The 27398-nt window shown below is 41.4% G+C and overlaps 2 protein-coding genes and 1 long non-coding RNA gene across 5 annotated transcripts in view; 1 reads left to right on the plus strand and 2 right to left on the minus strand.

Annotated features, from left to right (window-relative positions):
- Positions 1-27398, minus strand: part of LOC137234356 (transcriptional activator cubitus interruptus-like) — a 639403-nt gene that overhangs the window by 547427 nt on the left and 64578 nt on the right. The gene's annotated exons all lie outside the window — the stretch shown is intronic.
- LOC137234455 (uncharacterized) lies at positions 13420-26290 on the minus strand. Its single transcript, XM_067757981.1, has 2 exons — positions 25513-26290; positions 13420-14675 (listed from the first exon to the last, which is right to left on the minus strand). Exon 2 carries the CDS (start codon positions 14668-14670, stop codon positions 13420-13422), a length of 1251 nt encoding a protein of 416 aa, XP_067614082.1. The 5' UTR covers positions 14671-14675; positions 25513-26290.
- On the plus strand, positions 15788-16404 carry LOC137234258 (uncharacterized). Its single transcript, XR_010947744.1, has 3 exons — positions 15788-15926; positions 15999-16258; positions 16328-16404. It is a non-coding gene; the product is annotated as an uncharacterized lncRNA (long non-coding RNA).

The following is a 27398-nucleotide window of genomic DNA, read 5'->3' on the forward strand; positions in this document are numbered from 1 at the left end:
TCCCTCGATATCCCTATGTCCAGGGACCCATGTGAGGTGTACACGGTTCTGTTGAGCCATCTCTTGAAGAGATCGGCGACAGTTTAGTGCTAGTTCAGAATTGAACGAGTGGGAGCCCAGAGATTTTATGGCAGCTTGGCTGTCGCTGAAGATAAAAATTTCTTTGCCGACAATGTATGTCCCTATCCTAGCTGCGGCTTCCATTATGGCTGCAACTTCTGCCTGGAATACACTGCAGTGGTCGGGTAGTCTGAATGAGAGCTGGAGGTCAAGGTCCCTTGAGTATACTCCACCCCCAACTCTCCCGTTTAGCTTGGAGCCGTCCGTGTATATGGAAATGCTGTTGCCCATAGCAAGGCACTTGTCCGACTCCGTCCAGTCATCCCTGCTGGGTATGTTTATCTTAAAGTTGGTTTCCGCAACTGTTGTGGTCGCACAGCGATCCGTGCTAGGAGGGAGAAAACTGTATTTGTTTAGTATACTTGAGTGTCCTGTGGTACTGTTGTTCCAGCACGACAACTCCCTTAGACGCAGGGCTGACGTTGCCGCTGCTCGATGACCAGCCAGATCCAGTGGAAAGATGTCAAGAATGACCTGAAGAGCTTCGCTAGGCGTTGTTCTTAGAGCCCCGCTTATGCTTATCATGCTGGATCTGTGGACTTTACCCAACAAGTTTAGGTTTGACGCCTTGCTCAAGGCTGGCCACCATACGACTACCCCATACAGCAGTATGGGTCTGATAATCGCGGTATAAATCCATCTGCATATGTTGGGGGTGAGTCCCCATTTTTTGCCAACGGCTCTTTTACACGTATATAATGCAATGTACGCTTTCTTTTGTCGCTGGATAACGTTGTCCTTCCAGTTCAGCTTTTTGTCTAAAACTACGCCTAAAAATTTGGCTTTATCTGCCAGGCTTAGGCGCACCCCATTTAGTTCAGGTAGGTCCAACGATGGTATTTTGTATCGTTTGGTATATAAGACAAGCTCTACTTTATCGGAGTTGACGCTGAGTCCACATCGGGAAGCCCACAAGGAAACCTCTCGCAATGCTACCTGCATCAAGTCGCACAAAGTTTGAGGAAACTTGCCTCTGTAGATAATCGCTAGGTCATCAGCATATGCCACGACCTTCCCGCTCCCCCAACTAGTATCTCTTAATAGCGAGTTTACCGTTAGGTTCCATAGTAAGGGGGAAAGGACACCACCCTGGGGCGTGCCCCTTGCGACAAATCGTGTTACCTCAACCTTCCCCAGTGAGGAGAGCACTTTCCTTCCCCTGAGCAGTTGATCAATTAGTCCCACTAGGGGTCTATTTACGTCCAGATCAGCTAAAGCAATGTTAACGGCGTCTGGACTTATGTTGTTGAATGCTCCTTCAGTGTCTAGGAAGGCCACAAGACAATAATCCTTTTGGAACAAGGATGTTTCTATAGTAGAGACTAGGCTGTGTAGCGCAGTCTCCGTAGATTTACCTTTGGTGTACGCGTGTTGATAGTCCGAAATGAGATTCCTATCAATGCTTGTAGTGAGAAAATCGCTAACTATTCTCTCTAGGGTCTTGAGTACGAAGGATGAAAGACTGATAGGTCTATAGTCCTTCGGCTCGTAATGAGAGGCTTTGCCTGCCTTAGGAATGAATATGACCGTGGCGCTCCTCCATGCACACGGAATATAGTTCATAGCCAAACAAGCGGTATATATGTGCCGCAGCCAGTTGGCTGATACCTCCAAGGAGTAGATAAGTTGAGCGGGTACAATCCCGTCTGGTCCAGCAGCCTTAAAAGGTTTAAAACTTTTGACTGCCCTCCTCACTCTCTCCTCAGTGATGGATATATTCACAGCTTGGTTTGCTGCAGGTACTTCCGGTGCGTTTGTCATATTTCCCGGGAAATGTGTGTCCAGGAGCAGCTCTAGAGTTTCCCCTTCTGTGCTGGTCCAGGTACCATTCGGTCTCCGCAGAAAGCTAATAGCTGTTTGCGTCTTAGAAAGCACGCACCGTAGCCTGGATGTGTCCACGACACTTTCGACTCCAGTGCAGAAGTTTCTCCATGAAGTTCTCTTCGCTTGTCTCAGGACTTTTTTGTAGGTTCTTAGTTTGTCCTTGTATTCTAGCCATTGTGACCCGTTATCAAGGAATTTGGCTTTGTTAAACTGTTCTCTACAGGATTTACGAAGTAGGTCCAGATCATGGGACCACCAGTGAGGTTTACGCTTACCGCGCGGTTTTGGCAATGGACAGGCCTGTTCTAAGGCTTTTGAGAAAGCCGATGTGAAGGTTTCTACCAGACCCTCTAGCTCCATCGTTGATGAGAGGCTTTGTGGGGGCAGTTCTGGTAGTTCTCTTGCTAACAGCTCATTATGTAGTTCCCAGTTTGTATTACGTGGGTTACGTCTCGCAATGGGCTGATCGACGAAGAACTCTAACATTACTTCAATATAGCGGTGGTCTGAAAAGGAATGTTCCTCAAGAACACGCCATTTTTTAACCCACCCATAAACGCTTTCGCTACAAATAGTGAGGTCAATAACCTCTCTACGGTTTTTAGTAATAAAAGTTGGTTCATTACCTACATTGCAAACTACAAGGTTAGTTGTTAAAAGGTACTCAAAAAGTGACTCACCCCGAGTGTTTATGTCGGAACTACCCCACTGCACGTGGTGGGCGTTTGCGTCTGTCCCAATTAACAGATGGCTTGAGTCGGCCACCAGATCCTTTACCGTCTTTTGCGGAGGAGGTTCCTCTGCGTCGTACGGCATATAAACGGAGGCTAGCGTTAATTGGGTGCCTCCGCTTGACAAACTGGCCGCTGTGACGTCACCATTGCTATAATTAGGCAAGAGAAAGATATTTAGCTCAGACTTTACTAAAATGCATGTTCTCACTTTACCTTCATCTGCAGCTCGGATGAGCTTAAACCCAGTGGCCCCCAATCCGCAAATCCTTGAGTTGTTCACCCAGGGTTCTTGGATAAGGACCACTTCGACGTCGCCTTTAGAAAGGCGACTGATGAGAGCAGCCGAGGCTGCCTTACTTTTGTGCAGGTTTATCTGGAGCAACCTCAGCATGAGCTTGCTCAGACTCCCCTGCCTCCATCACCGTGATGTTGGGATCCTCTCCGTCGCTATCCAGCAGAGCATCCTCCATCGACAAATTGCCCAGAGCCCCTGCGCAATTTGACGTGGCGGAAACCAGGCTTTCGGCGTCGGAGATTTCCGCTTCCACTTCGGGTGCCTCAATGTCCGTGTCCAAAGAGGCACTCGAAAGGGATGCGCGCTGTGCGTCCCCACGGTATACGTGAATTACGACCTCCCCGAGGCCGTAAAACACTCTTCCTTTGCTCCGTCTAAGGGGCTCGAGAGCTTCCTTATTCAGGGCTAACACGACCTGTCTCCTAGGTCCTTCAGCGTCCTCGACTTGGATGACACTCCAGTCCTGCGTTGGGAGAGCCGGGTTCATCAGTTGCAGCATCCTGAGAATTCTCTCAGGTTCTGCTGGAACCGCTGGAACCCATGCCCTGGCCATTGGCCGAGCCGGAATGTCCTTCCAGTCAACGACCTCGATAATCGCCCCGGGATAGACTTGTCCCAGCTTTGCGGCTGCTGCCTTGTACAGCGCAACAGACCTTGCGTCCTCGCAAGCGAGTACCTTGATTTGGCCCTGGTACCATCCTGCATCAGAACCTCGCGGCGGACTACCCGGAGACTCCATCAGCACGTCGAGAACGGCGTTGCCGATTTCATTCCGGACGTACGGCCACTGGTCTTTAGGGATTGCACCACGGTCATTCCCTCGGTCCAGGATTCCTATAAGGATCCGGCCCTTGGCTACCTCGGCAAAGCTGGGTTTGGCTACCGCGGGGTGATTCTGGTGCCTTTTCGGCGGTGGTTTGATATCCTCATCGGACCTTTGACGGTCCAGAGACCCCTGCCACAGCCGTGGGAAAAAAGGTTGCCGTTCCGGCGCTTGGTCGGTGTCCGACAACAGCAGGCGCGTCAGGGTTCGCCGTTACCAGCGCAACTCCCTTCGCCGCCATACTATTGCCGCCCCCCACCAAGTCGCTCTTCACTTTAGCGTTGGTAGCATTGGTAGCCCTCCCTCGTTCACTAGGGCGCATGGATGCCGATGCTGTTGTCCTTCTCCCTGTGGAGGAGAAAGGATTATCATTTGCTTGTTTATTTTTATTTTTGTTGTTCATCTTGTTCGTACGACCCCTTGCTAGACGAGGCCAGCTTAGGGTCACCTTATTGAAAGGGGGAAAAGTGTCGTCCGCCGTGGCAGAGCCCCTTACCGCGGTAAGACCATTTTTACTCTCTGAGGCGGCCCGGTGTCAGAGAGGCTCCGTACAAATACAGTCAGATTAACCTCCCGGCTGCAAACCATCCAATGGGCACGGCTGGAAGTGTGAATCATATTTTATTTCGACTATGACTATGCCCCATAGTATTTGATTGGATGCTTATGCTTTTATATATATATTTATATTTATTTATTTATTACGACTCTACGAGCCTAGTTCAAAACTTAAAAATATGATTGCGTTAATTAGATTAAAAAAAAAAAAATTTAATTATGACACATGTATCACTAATGCATTTAAATCTCAACGAATATATCATTTAATCGGCCTAGATTTGGTGTAGTCTTACAACCGTCTGCTAAATAAGTTTCTATCACAATTTTTTATATATTCAGGTAGTTCGTTGAAGTATTTCAACCCTTTGTAAAAAAGACTATTTTGTTCCGATTCTGTTTTATAATTTGGCAATTTAAAATTATTTCTCTGCTTTGTATTTATATCATGGACCTCGTAATTAAATGTAATACCTGTTCTGAGATACTCTGGCAAATTCCGTGCTTTATATTATAAATAAATTTCATTGTGTTGAAGAATATTTGTTGTTTAACGCTCATCCAATTTAAACTTAGAAGCATGTCTTTTATAGGAGTATCATAAGGTTTGCTTAAAATAAAGCGCATTGCTTTATTTTGCATTTTTGGCAACTTATCAATTTGCGAATCTTTCATAATAAAAAATATTGTTGAGCAATAAATAAAGTAACGCTCAACTATGGATCTATAAACCTTTACTTTGTAATAATTACTTAAGTTTTTACAAGTTTTTTGAATAAACCATAATTTTTTTGCTATTTTACTGACTGAATAGTCAACATGGGCATCAAATTTTAATTTGCAATCAATCTGAACACCCAAATATTTAATCGTATTTACTTTTTCTATTTCAATATTATTTATTGTAATAGTTTAAAAATAAGCAATGTTTTTTCTTGAAATAAGCATGTATTTAGTTTTTTCTATATTACTTTTAAGTTTGTTTGTACACAGCCAGATATAAAGTTCGTTTAAGTCACTTTGTAACTTGATTCTTATATCATTTTCATTTTTTCCATTTATAGAAATTAGAGAATCGTCAGCGAAAAGGCCAATCTTAACATCCACTTCGTCTGATATTATCGAACCAATTACTGTTCTTTGTTTGCGATTTGTTAAGATTTAGTTTAGTGATTTTAAATTTTAAAACAATTTTTTGTAGCAACAAAATATGTATGTATCTATGAAATTCTAGTTAGAGTACTGTCAATATTGCTTTGCCTTTCCGGGCCCCCAAAAATCTTCCGGGCCCAGGGCAATTGCCCTGGCTACCCCCCCCCCCCCCCCCCCCCCTCTCCACGGCCCTGAAACAACGATGTACATCTTTTAAGATCCTGGTTTGCCAAACACAAGCTCGTGGTCAGCAATAAAACCAAGCTTATGTTTTTTAGTTTGAATGCAAGAAAATCTGCAGATGTAAATATTGTTTTTCATTCCGCGATTTGTGAACGCACTTCACGAGCATTTGTGCAAGAAGTTCCTGCCCGGTACGTTTGATCGGCTTGCTACTTGTAGCAGCAATTCTTTCATGATTGACACTGTTGAGAACTTCCAATACCTAGGAGTAACTGTCGACCAGAATATGAATTGGGGCTGTCATACATCCCGTCTTAAACAATACCTCCAATCTTCTTTACGCTGTTTTTATCATCTAAGAAGTTGCTGTTCTAACTCTTAAAACGGGTTTTATGCTTTATTTAATTCTAAATTAATGTATAGAATCAGCTGCTGGGGAGGCGCTACCCTGGGCAAAATTCAACCTATATTTGTTTTGCAAAAATGTGTTAATAGAAAATTATCTAATGTTAATCGATTGCATCCCTCAAGAGAGCTTTTTAGAAGTCTAGCGATTCTTCCAGTAAGAGATCTTCATTATTTTAAAGTCATAAAAATTTCTTAAGGTGTGGATACATACATAATATGACTTCGGAAACCTATAATCTCACATCCTGCTGTAGTTGTACCTTCCTCGCGAACCACACACTCTAGCAAGTTTTATACGATAGTATCTAGAAAACTTTTTAATGCACTACCTGCCGAAATTCGTGCCTTACGAAATTTACAACATTTCATAAAAACGTGAAGTCCTTTCTTTTGGGCCTTTCGCATACCGAAATCGAAGTTTTGCTACGGAACAATTCATAAACAGTTTTTAATTAACTAATTCTGTGTTATATTCATTGCTTTCCTTTGTATTACCTTTATCTTCACAAACACTCCATTAAATGCGTTAGTTACATAAATAGATTTATTTATACCTATTTTCAACATATAATTAATTTTTAACTTTAATATTTAACAGTCCACCCCACTTTATCTTCAATAAAGATGACATTTGACACTATGTTAAGTTAACATATAAAATGTCTTACCTTTTCTTATATCTAAATGTACTTATCTATAAGTTGTAAGATTTTATGTTTTAAATTTGTGTTGCATAGTTTGTAATATTGCGAAACTTGTACATAAATAGATATAAGTAAAATGCTCAATAAAAACGAAATGAATGAAATGAATTTCCTCCGGATGTAATAATGCACTGTGTTTTAATTGCTTTACTACCTATCATAAATAAATGTTTTCCCAGCAGAAACGCTACACTATTTTTCAAATAATAATACAATATTTCAAAATTAATGGTTTGTCAACTGGATGTATTTTGATTTGCGGATATTATATATAAAACCTTATTGGGATAATATTTCCCAGGATAACGAAAGGACATAGCGATTTTTTAAGTATGCAGAATATGTTTTTTAACTTTTTTTTCTCATTTTGAAAAAAAGCAAAACAAATATCCTAGGAACAGAAATAAAACTCCGGCGCGAAAGAGTCATTAGACTACTCTGAGAGTACTTCACAATAACACTTATGCTTCACAACCAATAGCGTGCTTAAATCAAACTAAATCTTGCCTACTCAGCTTGCGCTGTTTTTGTACTCTCCGTTGCTTCATTCGCATACTTCTACTAAATTCTAGACGTTTCGCCTTCTAGAAATGCTGTATCTCCTGCTTGGTAATTGAGCTACATATATGCGTATGTATGTGTGAGTAACAACTTCGGCTGATGACTACATGTGGCCGTGAGTATCTCTTCGTTGCCTTTTACGTATGTGTGTAAATGATTATTGATTTGTTCATGTACACAAAAGTGGCAGCTTGCTTTATTGCTGTTGTGTGATTATTAACTTGCCTAATGATGTCACAATATGTTGTATTCTCCGCTGGCAGGTGAAAGTTATTCCGGTTTCTTGTATGGTAATCATGAACTTCCTTGTTATATTCTACTCGATCATTCAAATATATCGACAGGTTGCTTATAATGTTATCTTTTCTGGCTAAAGTGTTACGCCGCGGAAGGGTTGTTGTTCTATTCTAAAAAACAGGCAACGCCTTGTAGCCTGCTCGCAACGCTAAAGCGTTACACTTTTACCCTGTATAAAATGGCGGTGTTTCAGTGCAACTCTGTGAAACTCTCAATTCGCTTTTAAGTTCCACACATACTCTGTTAATATGAGTGAATATGGTGAGTTGAAATGTTCTTTGTATGCACTATAAATGTTGAGCATTTTTTGGGTTAGGAGTAATTCTATTAAGGATTTACCATTTACTTAGGCAGCAATTTATTTCAGAAAAGAAAACGCTATTAGTTTCATGTTGTGTATAAATTTATGAGTATAGTATACATCGAGTTGTTTTACGCTCAGCGAGTGCAAGCTTTAAAGCATTTCATGCATTCGGGTATCGTATTGTTTTCTAAGAATAAACCGCATTGCTTTATTTTGTTTCACCTGTGGCACGCCTACTAAAATGCATCCCTACAAGTCCAACACTGGCAAACCGACCCTACCGGCGTCACTAGTAAACGAATATCTCCGATCAGCAGTTCAGACGAGTACGAGCGGTGCGGTTTAATATAAAATATCGAATATTAATTCATAACTCTGTAATCACAAATATCTTTTCTATAAAATGCTTACTAATTATATTTACTAATTTAAACTAACATTTGAACGCTTTTTTTAGTAAACGAACATCCTGATACGTAAGTAATATATCGTGTATATACATGTGTGTCGACATTCGGTATATATACAACAGTTCAGAAGTAAGATTGAACTACGCCTACGAACGGTGCGAAAATTTGTCAATTATTCATTTAAAAAATTCATAAAATGTGTAACTGCAACAAGCGTTATCAAAACTAAATAACCAAACGGGTTTAACTGTGAAAACGCGTGAAATAGAAAGTTTCAGTGTCAAACGCTTTAAGACGGAACATAACCACACATTTTATGAGACTCCGGCAAATTTTAGGGCTCCAGTGACATTTTGTGAGACTATGGAAATTTTAGGGCTCCAGCGACATACGCTTTGTAGCTGCGCTCAAAGGCCAAAATTCGAATTGGTAGTTTTGCTGTTCGTGCATACATACATCAATTGTTGCATCTCTTTGTATTTTCGTGTGTCATTACTAATCGCTCCTATATTTGTGCTGTCGTGTATACAAATAACATCGAATAAAGCAAGGACGCTGGTTTGCCAACTTCTCGCACGAAAAACCAACTCCTGCAACGTTTAAATATCAATGAAGAAAATAATGTTAGCGAATATGAAAGAGAAGCAGAAGAAGTCACTATGGTAGAACGTATATCTGCGCTCGAGAAATCTATTGAGCGCTTAGTAAATAAACAAACAACAACAAATGTAAATGTGCGAGTGAATTCGCGTACGCAAAATTTCGAGCCGAAAATATCGTCATCATCTGTTATACCCGTGTATACGTGTAATCTGTCTAAATAAATTTCTTTATACAAATTATTTACTCGGGTTTGAAATGAATATTAAATCTAATCCCAAGGCTTTTTGGGGTTTTGTAAATTCAAAACGTTCTTCGTCAGTTATTCCGTCCATAGTGTCTTACAATGGCACGAGTGCAAGCACCGCTAATGAAAGGGCAAATCTGTTTGCTGAATTTTTTAAGTCTAATTTTGTTGATAATTGTGTTCAGATTGATACCTCTAGTGCTGGGCAATTAGCTTCTTCGCTTGATTTTGGATCCCTAGTTTTAACTGAGGATGATATTTGCGCAGCTATAAAAGACCTAAAATGCTCCAAGCAATTAGATGCTCATAATATCTCTGCTTTTTTTCTCAAACAATGCACGTCATCTATAGTGTATCTGCTACTTTTGTTGTTTTAACTATGAAATTGTTTTCTTTCGTTTGTCTCATTAGCCATTGAGTGTGCTTGTAATTCTCAACTTGTTAGTGAAATATTCTAAAGACATAGTTTAAATTTTGTATCCCAAAGTGGTGTTTTCCAAAGCAAAACAAGGTGGCTCATCCCGCAGCCAATACCTTGGAGCCCCCAGTGCTCGCCCCCAATGAATAAATACAAGGTGTAATAGGGGGTTTTCAAAGCAAAACAAGGTGGCTCATGCCGCAGCCAATACCTTGGAGCCCCCAGTGCTCGCCCCAAATGAATAAATACACGGTGTAATAGGGGTTTTTCAAAGCAAAACAAGGTGGGTCATCCCGCAGCTAATAACTTGGAGCCCCCACTGCTCGCCCCCAATGAATAAATACAAAGCGTAATAGGAGTTTTTCGAGGCAAAAGAAGATGGCTCATCCCGCAGCCAATACCTTGGAGCCCCCAGTGCTCGTCCCCAATGAATAAATACAAGGTGCAATAGGGGTTTTTCAAAGCAAAACAAGGTGGCTCATCCCGCAGCCAATACCTTGGAGCCCCCAGTGCACGCCCCAATGAATAAATACAAGGTGTAACAGGTACATAGTAACCTCTCTCTAAGTAAAATAACATACAGTCCATTAAAATAATAATTTATAAAATAAAAAAAGATAATAAATTTAAAAAAATTCTTGCTTGCAGTGGGCTTTGAACCCGCATCCCCAAACGTGTGAGTCGGGTACGTCATCCACTGTGCCACGACTCATACGTCTACAAGCGCATCAAATTACTCCCTTATAACTCATATTAAACTGCTCGCCCACAACTGCCCACGCTTAGCTATGGTCCTTCGAGCCGGATGACCGGCTCCTATGGAATTACAACTAGACGACTAAGCCGTCTTGGGGGGAGCATGTTTAAGCGACTTAAACTATGACTTTGTTTTCTTTCGTTTGTTTCATTAGCCATTGAGTGTGCTTGTAATTCTCAACTTGTTAGTGAAATATTCTAAAGACATAGTTTAAATTTTTTATCCCAAAGCGCGGTTTTTCAAAGCAAAACAAGGTAGCTCATCCCGCAGGCAATACCTTGGGCCCCCAGTGCTCGCCCCCAATGAATAAATACAAGGTGTAATTGGGGTTTTTCAAAGCAAAACAAGGTGGCTCTTCCCGCAGCCAATACCTTGGAGCCCCCCGTGCTCGCCCCCAATGAATAAATACAAGGTGTATAGGGGTTTTTCAAAGCAAAACAAGGTGGCTCATCCCGCAGCCAATACCTTGGAGCCCCCAGTGCTCGCCCCCAATGAATAAATACAAGGTGTAATAGGGGTTTTTCAAGGCAAAACACGCCATAAACGTGGACCAAGGGTGACTCTAGAATGCGTTTGTACAATATGGGTATTAAAAGAAAGGTGTTAATGAGTATTTTAAAAGGGAGTGGGCCTTAGTTCTATGGGTGAACGCGAGATATCGCCAACGAGATACCGCCATAAAGGTGGACCAGGGGTGACTCTAGAATGCTTTTGTACAATATGGGTATCAAATGAAAGGTGTTAATAAGTATTTTATAAGGGAATGGGCCTTAGTTCTATGGGTGGACGCCTTTTCGGGATATCGCCATAAACGTGGACCAGGGGTGACTCTAGAATGCGTTTGTACAATATGGGTATCGAATGAAAAGTGTTAATGAGTATTTTAAAATGGGCGTGGGCCTTAGTTCTATAGGTGGACGCCTTTTCGAGATATTGCCATAAAGGTGGACCAGGGGTGACTCTAGAATTTGTTTGTACGATATAGGTATCAAATGAAAAGTGTTAATGAGTATTTTAAAAGGGAGTGGGCCTTAGTTCTATGGGTGGACGCCTTTTCGATATATCTCCATAAAGGTGGACCAGGGGTGACTCTAGAATTTGTTTGTACGATATGGGTATCAAATGAAAGGTGTTTATGTGTATTTTAAAAGGGAGTGGGTCTTAATTCTATAGGTGGACGCCTTTTCGAGATATCGCCATAAAGGTGGACCAGGGGTGACTCTAGAATTTTTTGAACGATATGGGTATCAAATGAAAGGTGTTAATGAGTATTTTAAAAGGGCGTGGGCCTTTTCGAGATATCGCCATAAAGGTGGACCAGGGGTGACTCTAGAATTTGTTTGTACGATATAGGTATCAAATGAAAAGTGTTAATGGGTATTTTAAAAGGGAGTGGGCCTTAGTTCTATAGGTGGACGCCTTTTCGGAATATCTTTATAAAGGTGGACCAGGGTTGACTCTAGAATGCTTTTATGCAATATAGGTATCAAACGAAAGGTGTTAATAAGTATTTTAAAAGGGAATGGGCCTTAGTTATATGGGTGGACGCATTTTCGGGATATCGCCATAAACGTGGACCAGGGGTGACTCTAGAATGCGTTTGTACAATATGGGTAACAAATGAAATGTTTTAATGAGTATTTTAAAAAGGAGTGGGCATTAAAGGTGGACCAGGGGTGACTCTAGAATTTTTTTGTACGATATAGGTATCAAATGTCGTGTTCTCTTGTGTTACTTTAGCTTTTATAATTTCTACTTAGTTTGCTAAATTCAAAAATGGCTACCGCCACGGTGATGCAGAATTTTTTTTGGGGGTACAAACACAACAGCAACCACATGGAAATCGCCAATTTCAACTGCAAATATCTCCGGACAAAGATAAAATGTTCTCGAGATTAATACGCGTCTTTTGACACCTCTCTCGATATTTTTGGTTGCGTATTAGCAGTCGACCCCTCAATTAGACTATTACCTCAATGTTTACCGAATGACTATAATGTGTGGCATTTGTTCTAACAAAGTTCATGTGAATTGCTCTTATATTATGGGTAATGCAATTAATTTGCTCAAAAACAACAAAAATATTGTGTATAAATGTGAAAAGTGTGTTGCTTTATTTTCGCGCGCCAAAATATTCAAAGCTCTCAAAAGTGTTGATTTGCTACAAGATTTCTTTAAAATTCTCACAGCAAGTGAGAGGCAATCTGAGCTTTCTGTCGATTCCAACAATGCAATCCGCACGCGCTCACAAACCAAGGTTGGCGCACCTAAGTCAATGCAAAAACAATCATCTCCGCTGCCATCGCCTGCTGCTCAGCTTGTGCATTCTGCTGACAGCGCTGAGAGAAGTTCACTATCTACTCTACGTGTGGGTGCTAATGATAATATTAATTGTATGACTGCAAACAATGAACCTGTGCATTCTGCTGAGATCGCTGACACAAATAAATTACCTGCTGAAAACGTAAGCTGTCGGCTTCCAGATTAGTTTCTCTTTTAATATATTCGGGGACTCTGCGTTCTGGCGGTGACGATCGCTGGAGTGACCTTTTTTGTGGGTTTGAAATATCTGTAGTTTAAAACAAAGAACTTACGAGCGTGCGAATCCTGCTGCGGCTGTAATCCAAGTGAACGAGTTCCCTTTCCACGCATTCCGTTTACCCCCAAAGCTAACAGGCCTTTGGCGGGGTAACTTAACGAAACGTCAATTTTGCTTTTAGTATCTGTGCTAACGGACGTAATAAATAAGCGGTTCTGTATTAAATTGCATTAGGGTGGCTGGCCCTTAATTTTCCTTTGGGGTTAGCCTGCAGGCCTAAACATGCCGGCCCCCTTGCGGTACGCAACCTCGCCTTGCCCTGCTGCTAGAGTAGACAATATCTAGAGGGAGAAAGATGAGAAATTTGTGGATGGACAGACTGTACGCATGAGTTCAACAGCACAAAATGTTCTTTATTACAAAATTCATAATGTAAATTCAAATTCAAATTTCATTTTTTTTTTTTGATATTTATCTTCGACCATTTAGGCTCTAGATACTCCAGAAAGCACGAAGCCGAATATCGTGCTTTGCGCCAAGAGCGGGCCGAATGACGCTGGCAGAACTTGATTTAGAATAATGTCGGCATATACGTCTACCCCGAGAACTAGGCGTACTGGCGACGCGACGTAGAATTTTGGATCGGCGAGACAGATGTGTGTATACATAGCCGCGATGGCTGGATCCAGGCTGTGACTAGGCGCCACTCGGTGGAAATGTGGTGTGACGACGGCATGGGTCGCAATGCGTTTGTTATCGCCGTGCTTCCCCAGCAGACACACCACACAGCCTGTCTGGCTACCAACTCGAGTTTCGTCCAGCCGCAGATCCCGGACCAAGTCGGCCGATATGACGGTTGACGGCGAACAAACATCGATCAATGCTCGCACCAGATGTAGTCGTCCTCCAGCTCCTATTTTGACGATAGCGGTCGGCGAAGGCGAGATCATGGGCCGCAGTACCGGTCCAGCGACGGGGTCCAGCCCTGTACGTCCACTGCGGAACGTTAGCGGCGTCCTTAGCTGGCGAGTGGCAATGACTCCTCGAGAATCGGCGGCGGTCGACGTAGAGCGAGGCAGGCTGGTCGTGATGGCTTCGTGACGGCGATTTGTGTTGTTGTTGGCCAGCTGGGGGCGTTGTCGGTGTCGGCGACGACGGTGGGGGGTTCTGTTCGACTGTTGGCGCTCATGTTGTAGCAGGGGTCGGAAGAGCCGTGGTTCCGATCCCCCTGATAGTCGGAAGGGCAGTGGTTCCGGTCTATCGGAGAGTCGGAAGGGCAGTGGTTCCGATCTCTCTTGGACCATGCTGGCCGGTTGAGAATAGGTGTCCCTCTCCGTGATTTCTCGTCCCATTTCCTCAGCCTCAATATAGGAGGCGTATAGTGATAACGCCCCTTCGAGGTTATCGCGTTCTTCCTCCTCTACCTGTACGCTCCACGACTTGTACGGCTCACGTGAGGCTTTGGTTTGCTCATCCACGTGAAGGGTGGTGTGGTGTTTCTCGCCACATCGTCGACATCTCCCGTTGCTTGTGCAACCAGCCGTGCGATGCGCCATGGAGAGGCAATTGCCACAATAATTGCCCAGAAGAGCTTCGCGCATCCGTTCCTCAGGCGTCTTTGAACGGTAGACTGGGCATAAACGAATCGGATGCCTAGCCGAACACAAATGGCATGGGACCTTGAAATAGCTGGCCTTTTTTTCATATGCTTTGCGCAATTGGCCGTAGCGGGTCATGATGCCTGCAATTAGACTCATTAAGTCATATTATATACGTGTCGATTATTTTTCAAAAAAAATATCTGGTTGTGGCTGAGTGACGAGATTACCTCAAAATTGTGACTTATAAAATTTTTCGGAACCCGGTATACAAATTTCGGTATACAAAATGAGGTATACGGCATACAAAATTAGGTATACAAAATTTAGAAACAGGTATACAAATTTCAGAACCCGGTGTACAAATTTCGAACTTAGGTATACAAATCTAGATATACAAAATTAGGTATACAAATTTAGGTATACAAAACTGAGAAACAAAGCTCAAGATTTGGGGTTTGGGTGTATTTTAAAGTGCAGAGCCTTGCTATAAATGGTGGTGATGTTTACTATAAACCACCCTGGGCTCCCACCAACAAAAAATTTGTTCACAAAACTTTACCACGCCCATGCAAAAGTGACTATGAATACAACCCATGATCGTAAAATGACTAGTCAGATGACGTGAACTGACGAGAGCGCTTTTACCGGGCACCAACAAGGTGCAAAACTTTGCTGGATTAATGTGTGGACATTATTACACTGGTGGTTTAATCGGTTATTACCCCTTCCCTTGTACTAATTTTTCACCTCATACATTCATTCGTAAACGAGTTGGTCTAAGTTCTGAATTGGTATTTCATTGAATAGTAACGACTTATTTGCTATTAACGATCTACCAGATTATTTGGTGCCTTTGGCTTTTTGGCCTAAAATGGTGCAGGGTGAGTCAAGTGCTCATTAATTGCGGCCATGGGTATTGGCATCACTGTCGATTAGTTATTAAAGGCATTTCCTGAATGAGAAATGTCATTGTGAAAAATTCCACGAGGCTGTACGGTGGCATAGCAGCGGTAAGTATAGTAAATCGATTGTGATTTCTTTTTACTATCTTTTTTTAATTTCTTCTATCTATTTTCAGGACAAATTCTGCACTGCATTATTAAGGCCGCTTGGGTTTTTGCTGCCAAATACTTGCATGCACATCCCACATCCACAAATGAAATTGAATGTAAATCGGAGTTGCGTACCATGGCCTCTTATAATGGCATGGCAGCTATCTTCTCTTTTTTTTGCTATAAATATAACAATTGAGAGCTTATTGGCTATATGCCATTCTCGGTTTTACCTCGTTGAATTTGAGTGTTTTCTTGCGTGGCATGCATTGGTGGAATTTTCAATGTGATCGACTATAATGAACGCATAAATGTGCAGTTGTATTGAATGCCGGTGGGGTATGTATTTACGCTGGGTATATTTTACCGACGATTCCCGCTTCACCAAAGTTCACAATCGCAATCAAACAGATTAGCAAAACGGTTGGATTATGCTGGTTATACTCATCCACTATATGACTGGATTTGATCGCGCTGGTGAATTGAATGATGATGGTGGTATAGTAAGTTATCAGCGTGTGGAACGGTTAGATTTCCTGACAGTCGTCCGGTGCTTGTAATTTGGCCCTTATCCGAACGTGTTATGGGCCGTTTGACCATTGATTTTTCGAGTTTATCTAAAATGTGCGATGTCACATCAATGGATTGTTCGCAAGATGCAGTGGAAGAAGGTTTGTAAGACTATTTTTTCGTAGACTATCGTAGGCTGGTATCATTGTCGTTGAAATTTCTACATGCAGACCAGATGTATAAGAAGACGTGGGCAATGTAGGACTACAATTACGCGATTGGGAAGTTGCACTCATGCCCTCACTGGTAAGTGTTTCGGTATTTAGGTATGTAAGATTGTGAATATTTCGATGTAACTGCTGAGCAGTCGACGAGTGTGCTTTTTCTAGGCAATGTTTCGATTGTCAAATTCGTTTGACTTGAACATTTCAGCTTCTTCGTTAAACACTATAAAATGACCTTCAAACTCCGGTTTAGGCGTATCTTCAAAATCATCAACAGTTGTTGAAATAATTTCACGATTTGTTATTGGATATCCCTGACCATCGATCATATATGATATCATCATAATTTGATCTGTTTGTGCATCGGGAAATTTTAGTGGCAAGTTAGTGGTTTCAATATCCAAAGCCAATACTACAGGTTCAGGCCGTTAGAGTAAATCAGGACGTGGTGTTATTATTGGCACCTCCAAACCACCGCTACGACTACGTATATTATACCCTTGACCACAAAAGATGCTCAAATCAATGGATACACGTACATGATAAGGTACATCATGCTCACGTATATCCGCTATGAGATCCATATAATCTTGTTTTTTGAATTCATCATGGCCAGTATGAGATGCCGCTAATGAGGATGATAACATTTGCCTATAAAAAGTGTTAGCCCTCTCACGCTCTGTATTGCGCCTAACTGTCTGATTTTAAAAGTGACGACTTTAGAAAATGTTGATACTTGCCTATTAAATGATTTGGTAAATATTTTCCTTATTTATATATTCTACATTAGCCAATTGGCCTGAGTATTTGCGACGAAGAAAGCGTGCCACGCGTGTCTGTTTTCCTTCAGGGCGTTTCAAGATTAGGGTTTATAAGCGACGGTGCATTTGAAACGCGACCCATCCTTGTATGAAAAACAGATCTAAGGCAGCAACCAAACGACGAGCTTCATCTAATATTTCAGTCGCATGCATATTTATTAGATCTCCAGTGCGCTCTATACTATCCTTCACACGATTGAAACCATATTTGGAATCAATTTTGTCCTTTTCTCGCGACTGTCGATACCCTGCCCCATTGAAGAAGTCGTCACCTTATGCGCGTGTATCTGACTGAAATTTGCCTGTGTTTGGTAGAACTTTTGGTTTGTATCCTCCAGATTCCTCCATTTGACACCGTCAATAATATCATTAATAATATTTTCATCACACGATTTGCAAAAATTCCACAAAACCGCAGCTCTAATTTGGCGGTATGATGTAAGTGCGTTGAATTATATATATATTGATATATGTAGCATTACTATTTGTATTAGAACCGCTTAAAGTTCCATTTGCGCCATCTTCGTTTCCGAAACCACCATTGTCATCTTCTGGTAGAAGACGATTATGGTTTGATTGCTACAAATTATTTGAAGTCGCATCTCCATTATTTTGTTGACTCTAATACGTGTTGGGATACATAGAGTAATGTGTATTATTACTACCACTTCCATTACTGGGATAAGGAACTTGCGTATTTGTATATGTACGTATTTTAGTTCAGTGATGGCTTGTGTCCATTTTTCAGCAAGCGTGTAATTCAACATAAACCATGCAAGATACGGAATACAAAATTTGTATAATAGAAATACTAATAGTTGTGCTAAATTGTGTGGTATTGTGCCATTGTCTTTTATATGATTGAATGCCTCCTTTGATACCAAAGAGCGATGGCAATGGGCCCAAAAAAAAGTGATGGTCGGCGACAATTAGAAAAAGAGATTCCTACATAATTTCTTGCCTTTATGGGGGAATTATCGCATTACCAACGACTGTGTTCTGTTAAGGTACAATAAACCAAAGAAAATGGAGGTAGGGTTAGCGTTTAGCTATTACCTGTGAATTAATGATGTCGCTACGGAAAGTACGCGCATTTTGAGAGGTAGTGATGAATACTTTATCACTATAATGGGTGGGTAGATCTCGACGATTATTACGATTTTGATCGTATGGTGCATAAGGGTCATCTTGGTCTGCTGGTGGTGCTGGTGGTGACACGCACAGCCAAGTAGATCTTGGTTCTGATTTAACCAGTTGGTAGGAGCAAAAGATGGCAGCTCCAAATTGGGTGTCTCGTTCTTTACTGAGACAATGGGGTTGTAGTTCAGGAACTACATCGGACTGCGAATCACTTGGGTTTATACTATTACAAATAATAATTTGGGATTGTGATCCATTAGCACTTAATTGGCTAAAATTGCAGTGTGATACTTTAAACGTTTTAGTGGACGCTAAAATATCAGAGATGGCATTAATAAAGCCGATATTGATAGCTGTATTAACTTTAGATTCTTCAAATGAAATGTTATGCCATGGGCCAGAGCTAAATCATTAGCTTCGCTGCGCCTAGTTAATAATGGTTTAAATCCAATTAGATTTTTATTAACAGGTACAGTTGCCGCTTGTTTATTTTGGTTACCTTTCGGTTTGGCGACGTGCTTGTTAAGCGCTTGTTGGTCGCGTTGATTTTCTGGTTTACCGAAATAAATTTTCTCAGACATTGTAACGATAGAGTACGGTTGATATATATATAATATAATAAGCGTGTTGTTTTAAAAGTGGTGGTTTGCAAATCTTTGCGCCAGCTTTTAATAATAAAATATGTTACTTGAAGGTCCTTATGATCAAGTATTTTACTATTCATCACGTTAGATGTCAAAGCAATGACTCTTGTGACCATTGTTTTGGTTGAAATTGCACTAGATTTATAAGTTGACTTTGTTCACGACGTAGACTCATTAGTTTGGTCCTTCGTGAAGTGGGATACAATAGGAAAGATTTTTAATTCGATGCCGCAGATTCTTCTGCCTCATCGCGATTGTAAGGTAGGATGATGAGTTTTACCAAGGGTCGGGTTATCTGACCTTTCACAGTCATGATATCGACCACTCTGACGCGATCGTCAGGTCCTGGGTGTAATTTAACCACCCGTCCTAGTCTCCATTCGTTTGGAGACAAATTGTCCTCCTTGATTACGACCAGGTCCCCGATTTTTAGGTTCGTTTTGGGAAATCTCGATTTATTTCTTTTCTGCAGTTCAGAGAGGTATTCCGATTTCCACCTCTTGCAGAAGGAGTGATGTAGGGATTTTAACTTTTGCCATCGATTTATGATTGAGGCAGAGTTTTCGCTGGCGTCAGGTTCTGGTGGAGATAAGAGATGTCCTCCTACCAGAAAGTGACCTGGGGTTAGTGGCTCCAGGTCTGATGCATTGTTTGACGCAGGGCTCAATGGTCGGGAGTTGAGGCAGGCTTCAATCCTGCATAGCAAAGTCGCAAACTCCTCAAAGGTGAATTTGCAACTTGAAGCGATTTTTGTGAAGTGGCTTTTAAAACTTTTCACTCCCGGCTCCCACAGTTCCCCGATGTGAGGAGCTGATGCGGGAATGAAGTGCCATGATATGGATTGATGGGAGTACTTGGATAGGGTGTTATCGCGGGCATTTTGTAGGAATTCCCTCATTTCCGCTTTAAGTGCTCTCGAAGCCCCGACAAAATTCGTGCCATTGTCGGAAAACATTTTACTAGGGCAGCCTCTTCGCATACGAACCTCGCAAATGCTGCTAAAAATGATTGGGTGCTGAGGTCGGAGGTGGGTTCCAGGTGAATCGCTTTCGTTGCAAAGCAAACGAACAAGCACACATACCCCTTCGACACTCTACAACCTCGCCCTCGAAAGTTCTTTATATCGAAGGGTCCCGCAAAATGAACTCCTGTGTTTGTGAATGCCCGTGAGTACGTAGTCCTCTCCTTGGGTAAAATTCCCATTAGCTGGGTTTGAACACGTTTTCGGTAAATCGTGCATTCCTTGCAATTGTGGATTGTCGATTTTATCATGTTCTTGACCCGTGGTATCCAATACTGCGTACGGATGAGGCGTAGCATAAGGTGGTTTTCCCCATGGAGTGAGATCCTATGGGTAAACTTTACAATAAGACGCGACAACTGGCAATTATACGGCAAAATGACTGGATGTCGCTCGTTGTACGGGATATCTTCGGAAGCTTCGAGGCGGCCGCCTGCCCTCATAACCCCCCTTTCACCTAAGAATGGGTTCAGTGGTAGTACCTCGCTCTTTGCTCCTATGAGTTTTTTAGATTTTAAAGCTGCATACTCCTCCCCATAATGCCTCTTTTGATAGATAACAATCAGACGTTGGGTCGTTGCTTTTATTTCGCTCGACGAAATTGAGCAAGAATTCGCCTGAAATGAGGCTCTTGTTTTTGGGTTAGTTCTTTGAAAGAATCTCCAGACGTAGGATAGTACTTTCAAAGCTCTCGAGAGGTCAGAAAATCTTGTGAGGATATCAGAGTCTGTATCTACTATTGATGAGTGTACCTGGACCCGCTTTTCTTCTGACGTGGTGGTATATTCTGTTTCTTGGGTAGGCCAATTTGAGCTATCTTCATGAAGCCAAGAAGGGCCCTCCCACCACAGGGCTTTGTTGATAAGATCTTCAGCGGGTATACCTCTACTTGCGAGATCTGCCGGGTTTGATGCCGAGTCGACATGAAGCCAGTTTTCCTTCCCTACTTTGTCAATTATTTTTGTCACCCTATGGGTAACGAAAGTGGACCACGAGCATGGGGGTTTGCGAACCCATGCCAGGACGATTGTCGAATCCGTCCATAGATAGGTTGTAGAAATGTTAAAATTGAGGTTTTTTGCGACTGACTCTACTATTTCTGTTAGCAGAACCGCACCACATAGTTCAAGGTGGGGTAGAGATATAGTCTTGACCGGGGCTTCTCGGGTTTTTGCGAAGAGCAGACTTACGAACACCTGGTTCTCGATTTGTACCCTCAGGTATATTGCGGCTGCATATGCTTTCTCGGAAGCGTCGCAAAAGCCATGTAGTTCGCTGCTCGCTACCGGGGAAAACTGTACCCAACGGGGTATACGAATGCTTTCAATATTTCGGTAGCTTTCTAAAAAATCATGCCATCTGTCTAATATCGCGGGAGATACGGCTTCGTCCCAGCCCGTGCCTTCCAGCCAAATACCTTGCATTATGATTTTCGAGGTAATAATGAATGGTCCTAGCCAACCTAGTGGATCAAATAATTTTGCTATAGCAGACAATATTGTTCTCTTTGTGAACACGACTTGGTTGTCTATGGGTTTCGTAGAAAAATAGAAATAGTCAGAGTGGGCATTCCACCTGATCCCTAAGGCTTTAACCATGCTAGCATCCTCAAAGTTTAAGAAGTTTTCATTTAATAAGTGCGATCTTGGAATACCTTCCAATAGTTGATCGCAATTTGAAGTCCACTTCCTGAGGGAGAAGCCGGCTGATTGTAATGCCGCTTGGATTTCGTCCCGTGCCTTCGTGGCGGTGGCAATGGTGTGTCCGCCCGCTAAAACGTCGTCGACATACATAAACTGTCGTAGGATGTCCGATGCGATGGGATAGGTTTCCTCTACGTCCTCTGCTAGTTGAAGAAGGGTCCTTATGGCCAGGTAGGGCGCGCAGTTTACTCCGAAGGTCACCGTCTTCAATTTGTATATGCTGATGGGTTCGCTGGTGGATGACCTGAAGACGATGCGTTGATACCTGGTGTCCCGGGGCTCTAGCAATATCTGCCGGTACATCTTTTCGATGTCACTGTTGAATACGTATCGGAACAATCTCCAACGGAGTATGAGAATTGTTAAATCACTCTGAAGGACTGGGCCTGAATGAAGGACATCATTTAAACTTATTCCATTAGCAGTGGGACAGGAGGCGTTAAAAACAACTCTCACTTTAGTGGTGGTGCTTTCTTCCTTAATTACTGCGTGATGGGGTAAAAAATAGGTGTCGCATGTATCTGCCGGAACATGCTCTTCTACTCGTGCCATATGAGCTAATGTTTCATATTCTGATACGACTCGGTTATATTCCGTCTGCAATTCGGGATTTTTGGCTAACCGGGTTTCATTTCTGAAAAATTGTGAGCACGCGCTCTTTAGCGACGGTCCTAATGAGATACCCTTTTTAAAATCCTGCTTAAAAGGCAAAGACACGATATATTTGCCATCCTCATTTCTTTTGGTGGTTTTTTGATACAACTCCTCGCAGTAATTTTCGTCTTTGGTATAAATATGGTTTTTGGGAATGTCTTCCAGTTCCCAAAATGACGCTATTTGTTTATCCAGTGATACCTCATTAAAAATGACACACACCTGCCGGCTGGGCTGACCGCTTCCGTTTGGCCAGTTAATATCCAGCCAAATACTGTTTCCTGCGCAAGGAGGGTACCTAAAACATTTTTACGTATACCGCCCAGCATTATCTGCGCGTAAATATCCCCACCCAAAATAAGATCTACTTGTTCATTTACGAAAAACCTCCCATCTGCTAGCACCAAGTCCGGGAAGACTTGGTGTGTCATGGGGTCAATTTGACAGGTTGGCAGATTGCCGGTGAGCTGGGCTAAAACCAATGCTGTAGTGTGTATGCGTACACTCGGGTTTATTGATGACCGCAACTGAATGAAGCATGCCTCTTTCACTTGGGCTGACACCGTGTTGTTTATCCCTGACAGTTGTGCATTTAGCTTCCGACAGGGCAAATTTACCCTTCTCTTAAGTCGTTCCGAAATGAACGAGCACTCTGATCCGGAGTCTATTAGGGCGCGGACCGAAAAGTTTTCGTTGTTATAAAAGATATTGACTTGCGCAGTACCTAATAGAACCCCCTTGCTTGTATTCGCAAAACAGGAATTGAAGTTGGTTGGTTGATTATTTGCCGTGGCAAACTGACGTTGGGCCTGAGCCTGTGCCGAAGTAGATGGTCTTTGATCTAACTGTGCTTGTTGGGTTGTGGTTGGTCTTGCACTCGTGCCCGCATTTTGTTGAATATGCAGGAGTGTGTGTTGCCTGAGATGGCAAATGCTACAATTAAAGGAGCACGTACATTTGGATACTGTGTGTTTCGCTGAGAGGCAATTCAGACACCCCCTACTGTCTTTTATAAACGCCACTCTGTCTACGACAGAGAGCCGTTGGAAGCTTTGGCATTGTGACAGCTTGTGGTTATTTTTCTTACAGCATCTGCAAGTGTTTCTAGCTACATTTGCTTGGTAGGCGCCTACTTTCTTTTGAGACGAATCATTATTATGTTTGGGTGGTGGTTGTTTGGGAGCTTTGGTATTTTTGCTACCTGTTAATCCCGAGACTGTTTCCAAGGTCTGGAACCTATTCGTTAAAAATTTATCCATATCTTCCCATTTCGATATTTCAGTTTTATTCTCTATGGTCTGTTCCCATAAAGCTAGCGTACTCTCGGGTAGTTTGGTGGAGCATAGATATGTGAATATCGCATCCCAATTGCCTATGTCAATTTGATGAGCTTTTAGAGCTGAGATGCAGTTATTTATTTCCCGCTGAAGTGTTTTAATCGCGGTGCCACACTCACTTTCTACGCTTTCAAGATTGAATAATATTTTTAATTGGGTATTGACGAGAATTCGTTTATTCTCATATCTTTCCCCTAAATTCTTCCACGCTGTGTCAAACCCATCGTTTGTAAGGGGGCATTTTTTAACTATATCCCTTGCCTCACCCTGCGTTTTTTGGTTGAGGTGAAATAACTTCTCAACTGGGGTGAGGCGCTTATTTCGTATGTATATTGCCGTGAACATGTCACGGAACGTTGGCCAAGAGAGGTAGTCACCTTTGAATACATCCGTATCGCACGGAGGTAGTCGCATGCTGTGTTCTGGGTCAGGTGTACCTTCTCCCTCCTTATCGCGTTTATTTAGTTTTGCTATTAGTTCAGCCATGGTTGAACTGCCGCGTACATATACGGAATACGTTGCCTGGTATTTAGGTTTGGCCTGCGCTAACACCTTTTTCTCTGCCGGTTCAGAGTATAAGAGATCCTCATAAGCTAGCTTTGCCTTTCTCCAATTATTTTTTAACTCTTCTTGGTGAATGGCTAGAGTATATTTTGTGTGTTCAGCTTGAGGTCTGTTGTTGAACTCAGCCTCAAACTGTGCCACCTCATCAGCTGCTTTAATGAATTTCTCCATATCGTTTGATATTTAACAGAGAATAGCTACTATGCAGAGCCTAATTAGAAAATTTAAGTTTGATGCTCAGAAGCAAAGGGAAGGGTTTCAATAACCTAACACCACCACTCAAAAAAAAAAAATTTTACGCAAAAGAAAAATTTTGGAATCACCTCTTTATGATTTTTTTTAAATTTATTATAACCAAATATATATATCTATATGCAAGAAAGTGTTATTTTCAGCTCTTCGCCACTGAATACCAGATTTTATGAAAAATAATTATATACGTGTGTGTGATATAAGTATGATAAATATGTGATATAAAAATACAGTGAACAAAAAAATCGAATATAAATATGAGGATTAAACGATTCGAACCCAATTTATATTGATTTTAAAGAAAAAGAAGATATTGTATTTAAAAGGAAAACCCAGTGAGCCTGTATGTGTGACCGGTGTGCAATATAATATGTGAGGTTATGTCTCCTCCGCTAAAATGAATATTGCTGGTGCTAAGTGTTCAAAGAAAAGTTTGCTTGCCACAATTAACGCGTGTAGCTAGAGCCAATAAATGGTCTGTTGCAATATGAGCGTTTGTGTTTGCGCGTTTAAATTTTTAACGAGCAGAAAGCACTGTGTTAGCGAGTTTTTCAATATTCTAAGAACGACCAAATTGGTGTCATAGAAGTTGGACAAGCACCTTTTGTCACGATTAAGCTCAAAATTTGTTTAATTATTTATAAACGCGATGGTTGCAAGAACCGAAAGTGCAGTGCAGTGGAACGTTTTAAGGAAAGTTACTAAGATTTTATGCCACTGACTGCTAGCCTTAGGCTGTGTCCAATACCTCTTACCACGGGTGGGGGAGAGTATCGGATAGACAAAAGGCTTTGTAATAACACTGTTTATTCAGTAATTTTTAATCACCGCATGTGATTTATATGAAAAGAAAAAATATTTTTTACACTTTTCGTTTGTGTAACTTTTTTAGCAAATCTTTTATCACCGCATGTGATTTAAATGAAAAGAAAAAATATTTTTTACACTTTTCGTTTGTGTCACTTTTTTAGCAAATCTTTTATCACCGCATGTGATTTAAATGAAAAAAACTTAAACACTTTTTTATTTGTGTCACTTTTAAATTGAGCACATACCTTTTAACCAAACGCTTTGAATAGTAATTTGATGAAATTATTCAGTGATGAACTGTGAACTCTGACGCTGTACAAATTCCGTTGTTGTCCGGAATGGCTGTGTACTCAACGATTAAAAACGTGATGAATATTATGGTTTTGGTTAGTGGACTGTATTTCCTCTAGGCTTGCTTCCCTTACTGGCGCTGATGGACCATGAAAACGTAAGCTGTCGGCTTCCAGATTAGTTTCTCTTTTAATATATTCGGGGACTCTGCGTTCTGGCGGTGACGATCGCTGGAGTGACCTTTTTTGTGGGTTTGAAATATCTGTAGTTTAAAACAAAGAACTTACGAGCGTGCGAATCCTGCTGCGGCTTTAATCCAAGTGAACGAGTTCCCTTTCCACGCATTCCGTTTACCCCCAAAGCTAACAGGCCTTTGGCGGGGTAACTTAACGAAACGTCAATTTTGCTTTTAGTATCTGTGCTAACGGACGTAATAAATAAGCGGTTCTGTATTAAATTGCATTAGGGTGGCTGGCCCTTAATTTTCCTTTGGGGTTAGCCTGCAGGCCTAAACACCTACTCTACTTGAGGGTGTTAATAATAATTCTGCTTGTGTTACTACAAATAATGATGCTGCTAACTCTATTGGTGTTATCTCTCAAACATTTGCTGGTGCCGCTGCCTCTACTGCTGATCGTGTTCCATCGAATGAAGTTGGTATACAGGGATAGAGAAAAATTTCGTTTAAATCAAACGCTGATAAGCCATATAATGTTGACTTCACTTATCTTCTTTTAAGCCATCTGTTAAAGAGAATAACATTACTCAATATATTTCTCAACATACCAGCATCGATCCATCAAGAATTGCTTGCTTTAAACTGATCAAAAGAGATGCTGACTTTAACTCTCTCGTAAGAGTTTCTTTAAAATTACGTGTTTTATCTACTGACTATAGCAAAGTTTTTGATGCTTCTGTGTGGCCAACAAATGTGTCTGTTAGACCTTCTAGGTTTTTTCCAAAGCGAGACCAAAATATGCAGGAAACATAGATACAATTGAGACCCTACAAGCAGGCATGCTTAACGAACGAAACGATATCATTTCGTTACGATAATCAACGTTAATAAACGAAACGAAGTCATTTCGTTTCGTTTATTAACGTTAAGAACGACAAATTAACGTTAATTTGACGAACTTAACGTTAATAAACGAAACGAAGTGACTTCGTTTCGTTTATTAGCGTTGATTATCGTAACGAAATGATATCGTTTCGTTCGTTAAGCATGCCTGCCTACAAGTTAGTCATAATAAGTGAATTCGTAATATTCATCTTAATCAAAATCTCAAAATTTATTATCAAAATATATCTGGTATGAGAACAAAAGCCAATTCTATTTATGCTGCTACATCTCAATGTGATTATGACGTCATCGTATTGGTAGAGACATGGCGTAATGCTGATTTCTGCAGTGAGGAGTTCTTTAATAGGAGCTTTTATTCTGTTTTTCGAAGAGACAGAGATGGTGTGGAAACGAATACTATGCGTGGGGGAGGTGATTTGATAGCAGTAAAGTCCATTATATGTGCTGCTGAAGTAACTTTAAGAATATTGATTCCTGTATTGAACAATTGTTTGTGTCAAGTTCGAATGGTGATGATTTGCTTTTCATTTGTGTTTCTTATATTCCTCCTAATAGCTCTGATAATTTGTATTTTCATCATATTGATAATATTTTAAATTTAAATCTCCCCAATTATAATGCGCAACTCTGTGTATTGGGTGATTTTAATTTAAATAAAATTGCGTGGTCTACTATTGCTGATGAAGATATGCTTATTCCAAGTAATGTGAATAGGTGTAGTGAAATATGCGTAATTGATGGGTTATTTGGTATACA

This window comes from Eurosta solidaginis, chromosome X, assembly GCF_040869045.1.
Source record: "Eurosta solidaginis isolate ZX-2024a chromosome X, ASM4086904v1, whole genome shotgun sequence".
NCBI classification, from domain to species: Eukaryota; Metazoa; Arthropoda; class Insecta; order Diptera; family Tephritidae; genus Eurosta; species Eurosta solidaginis.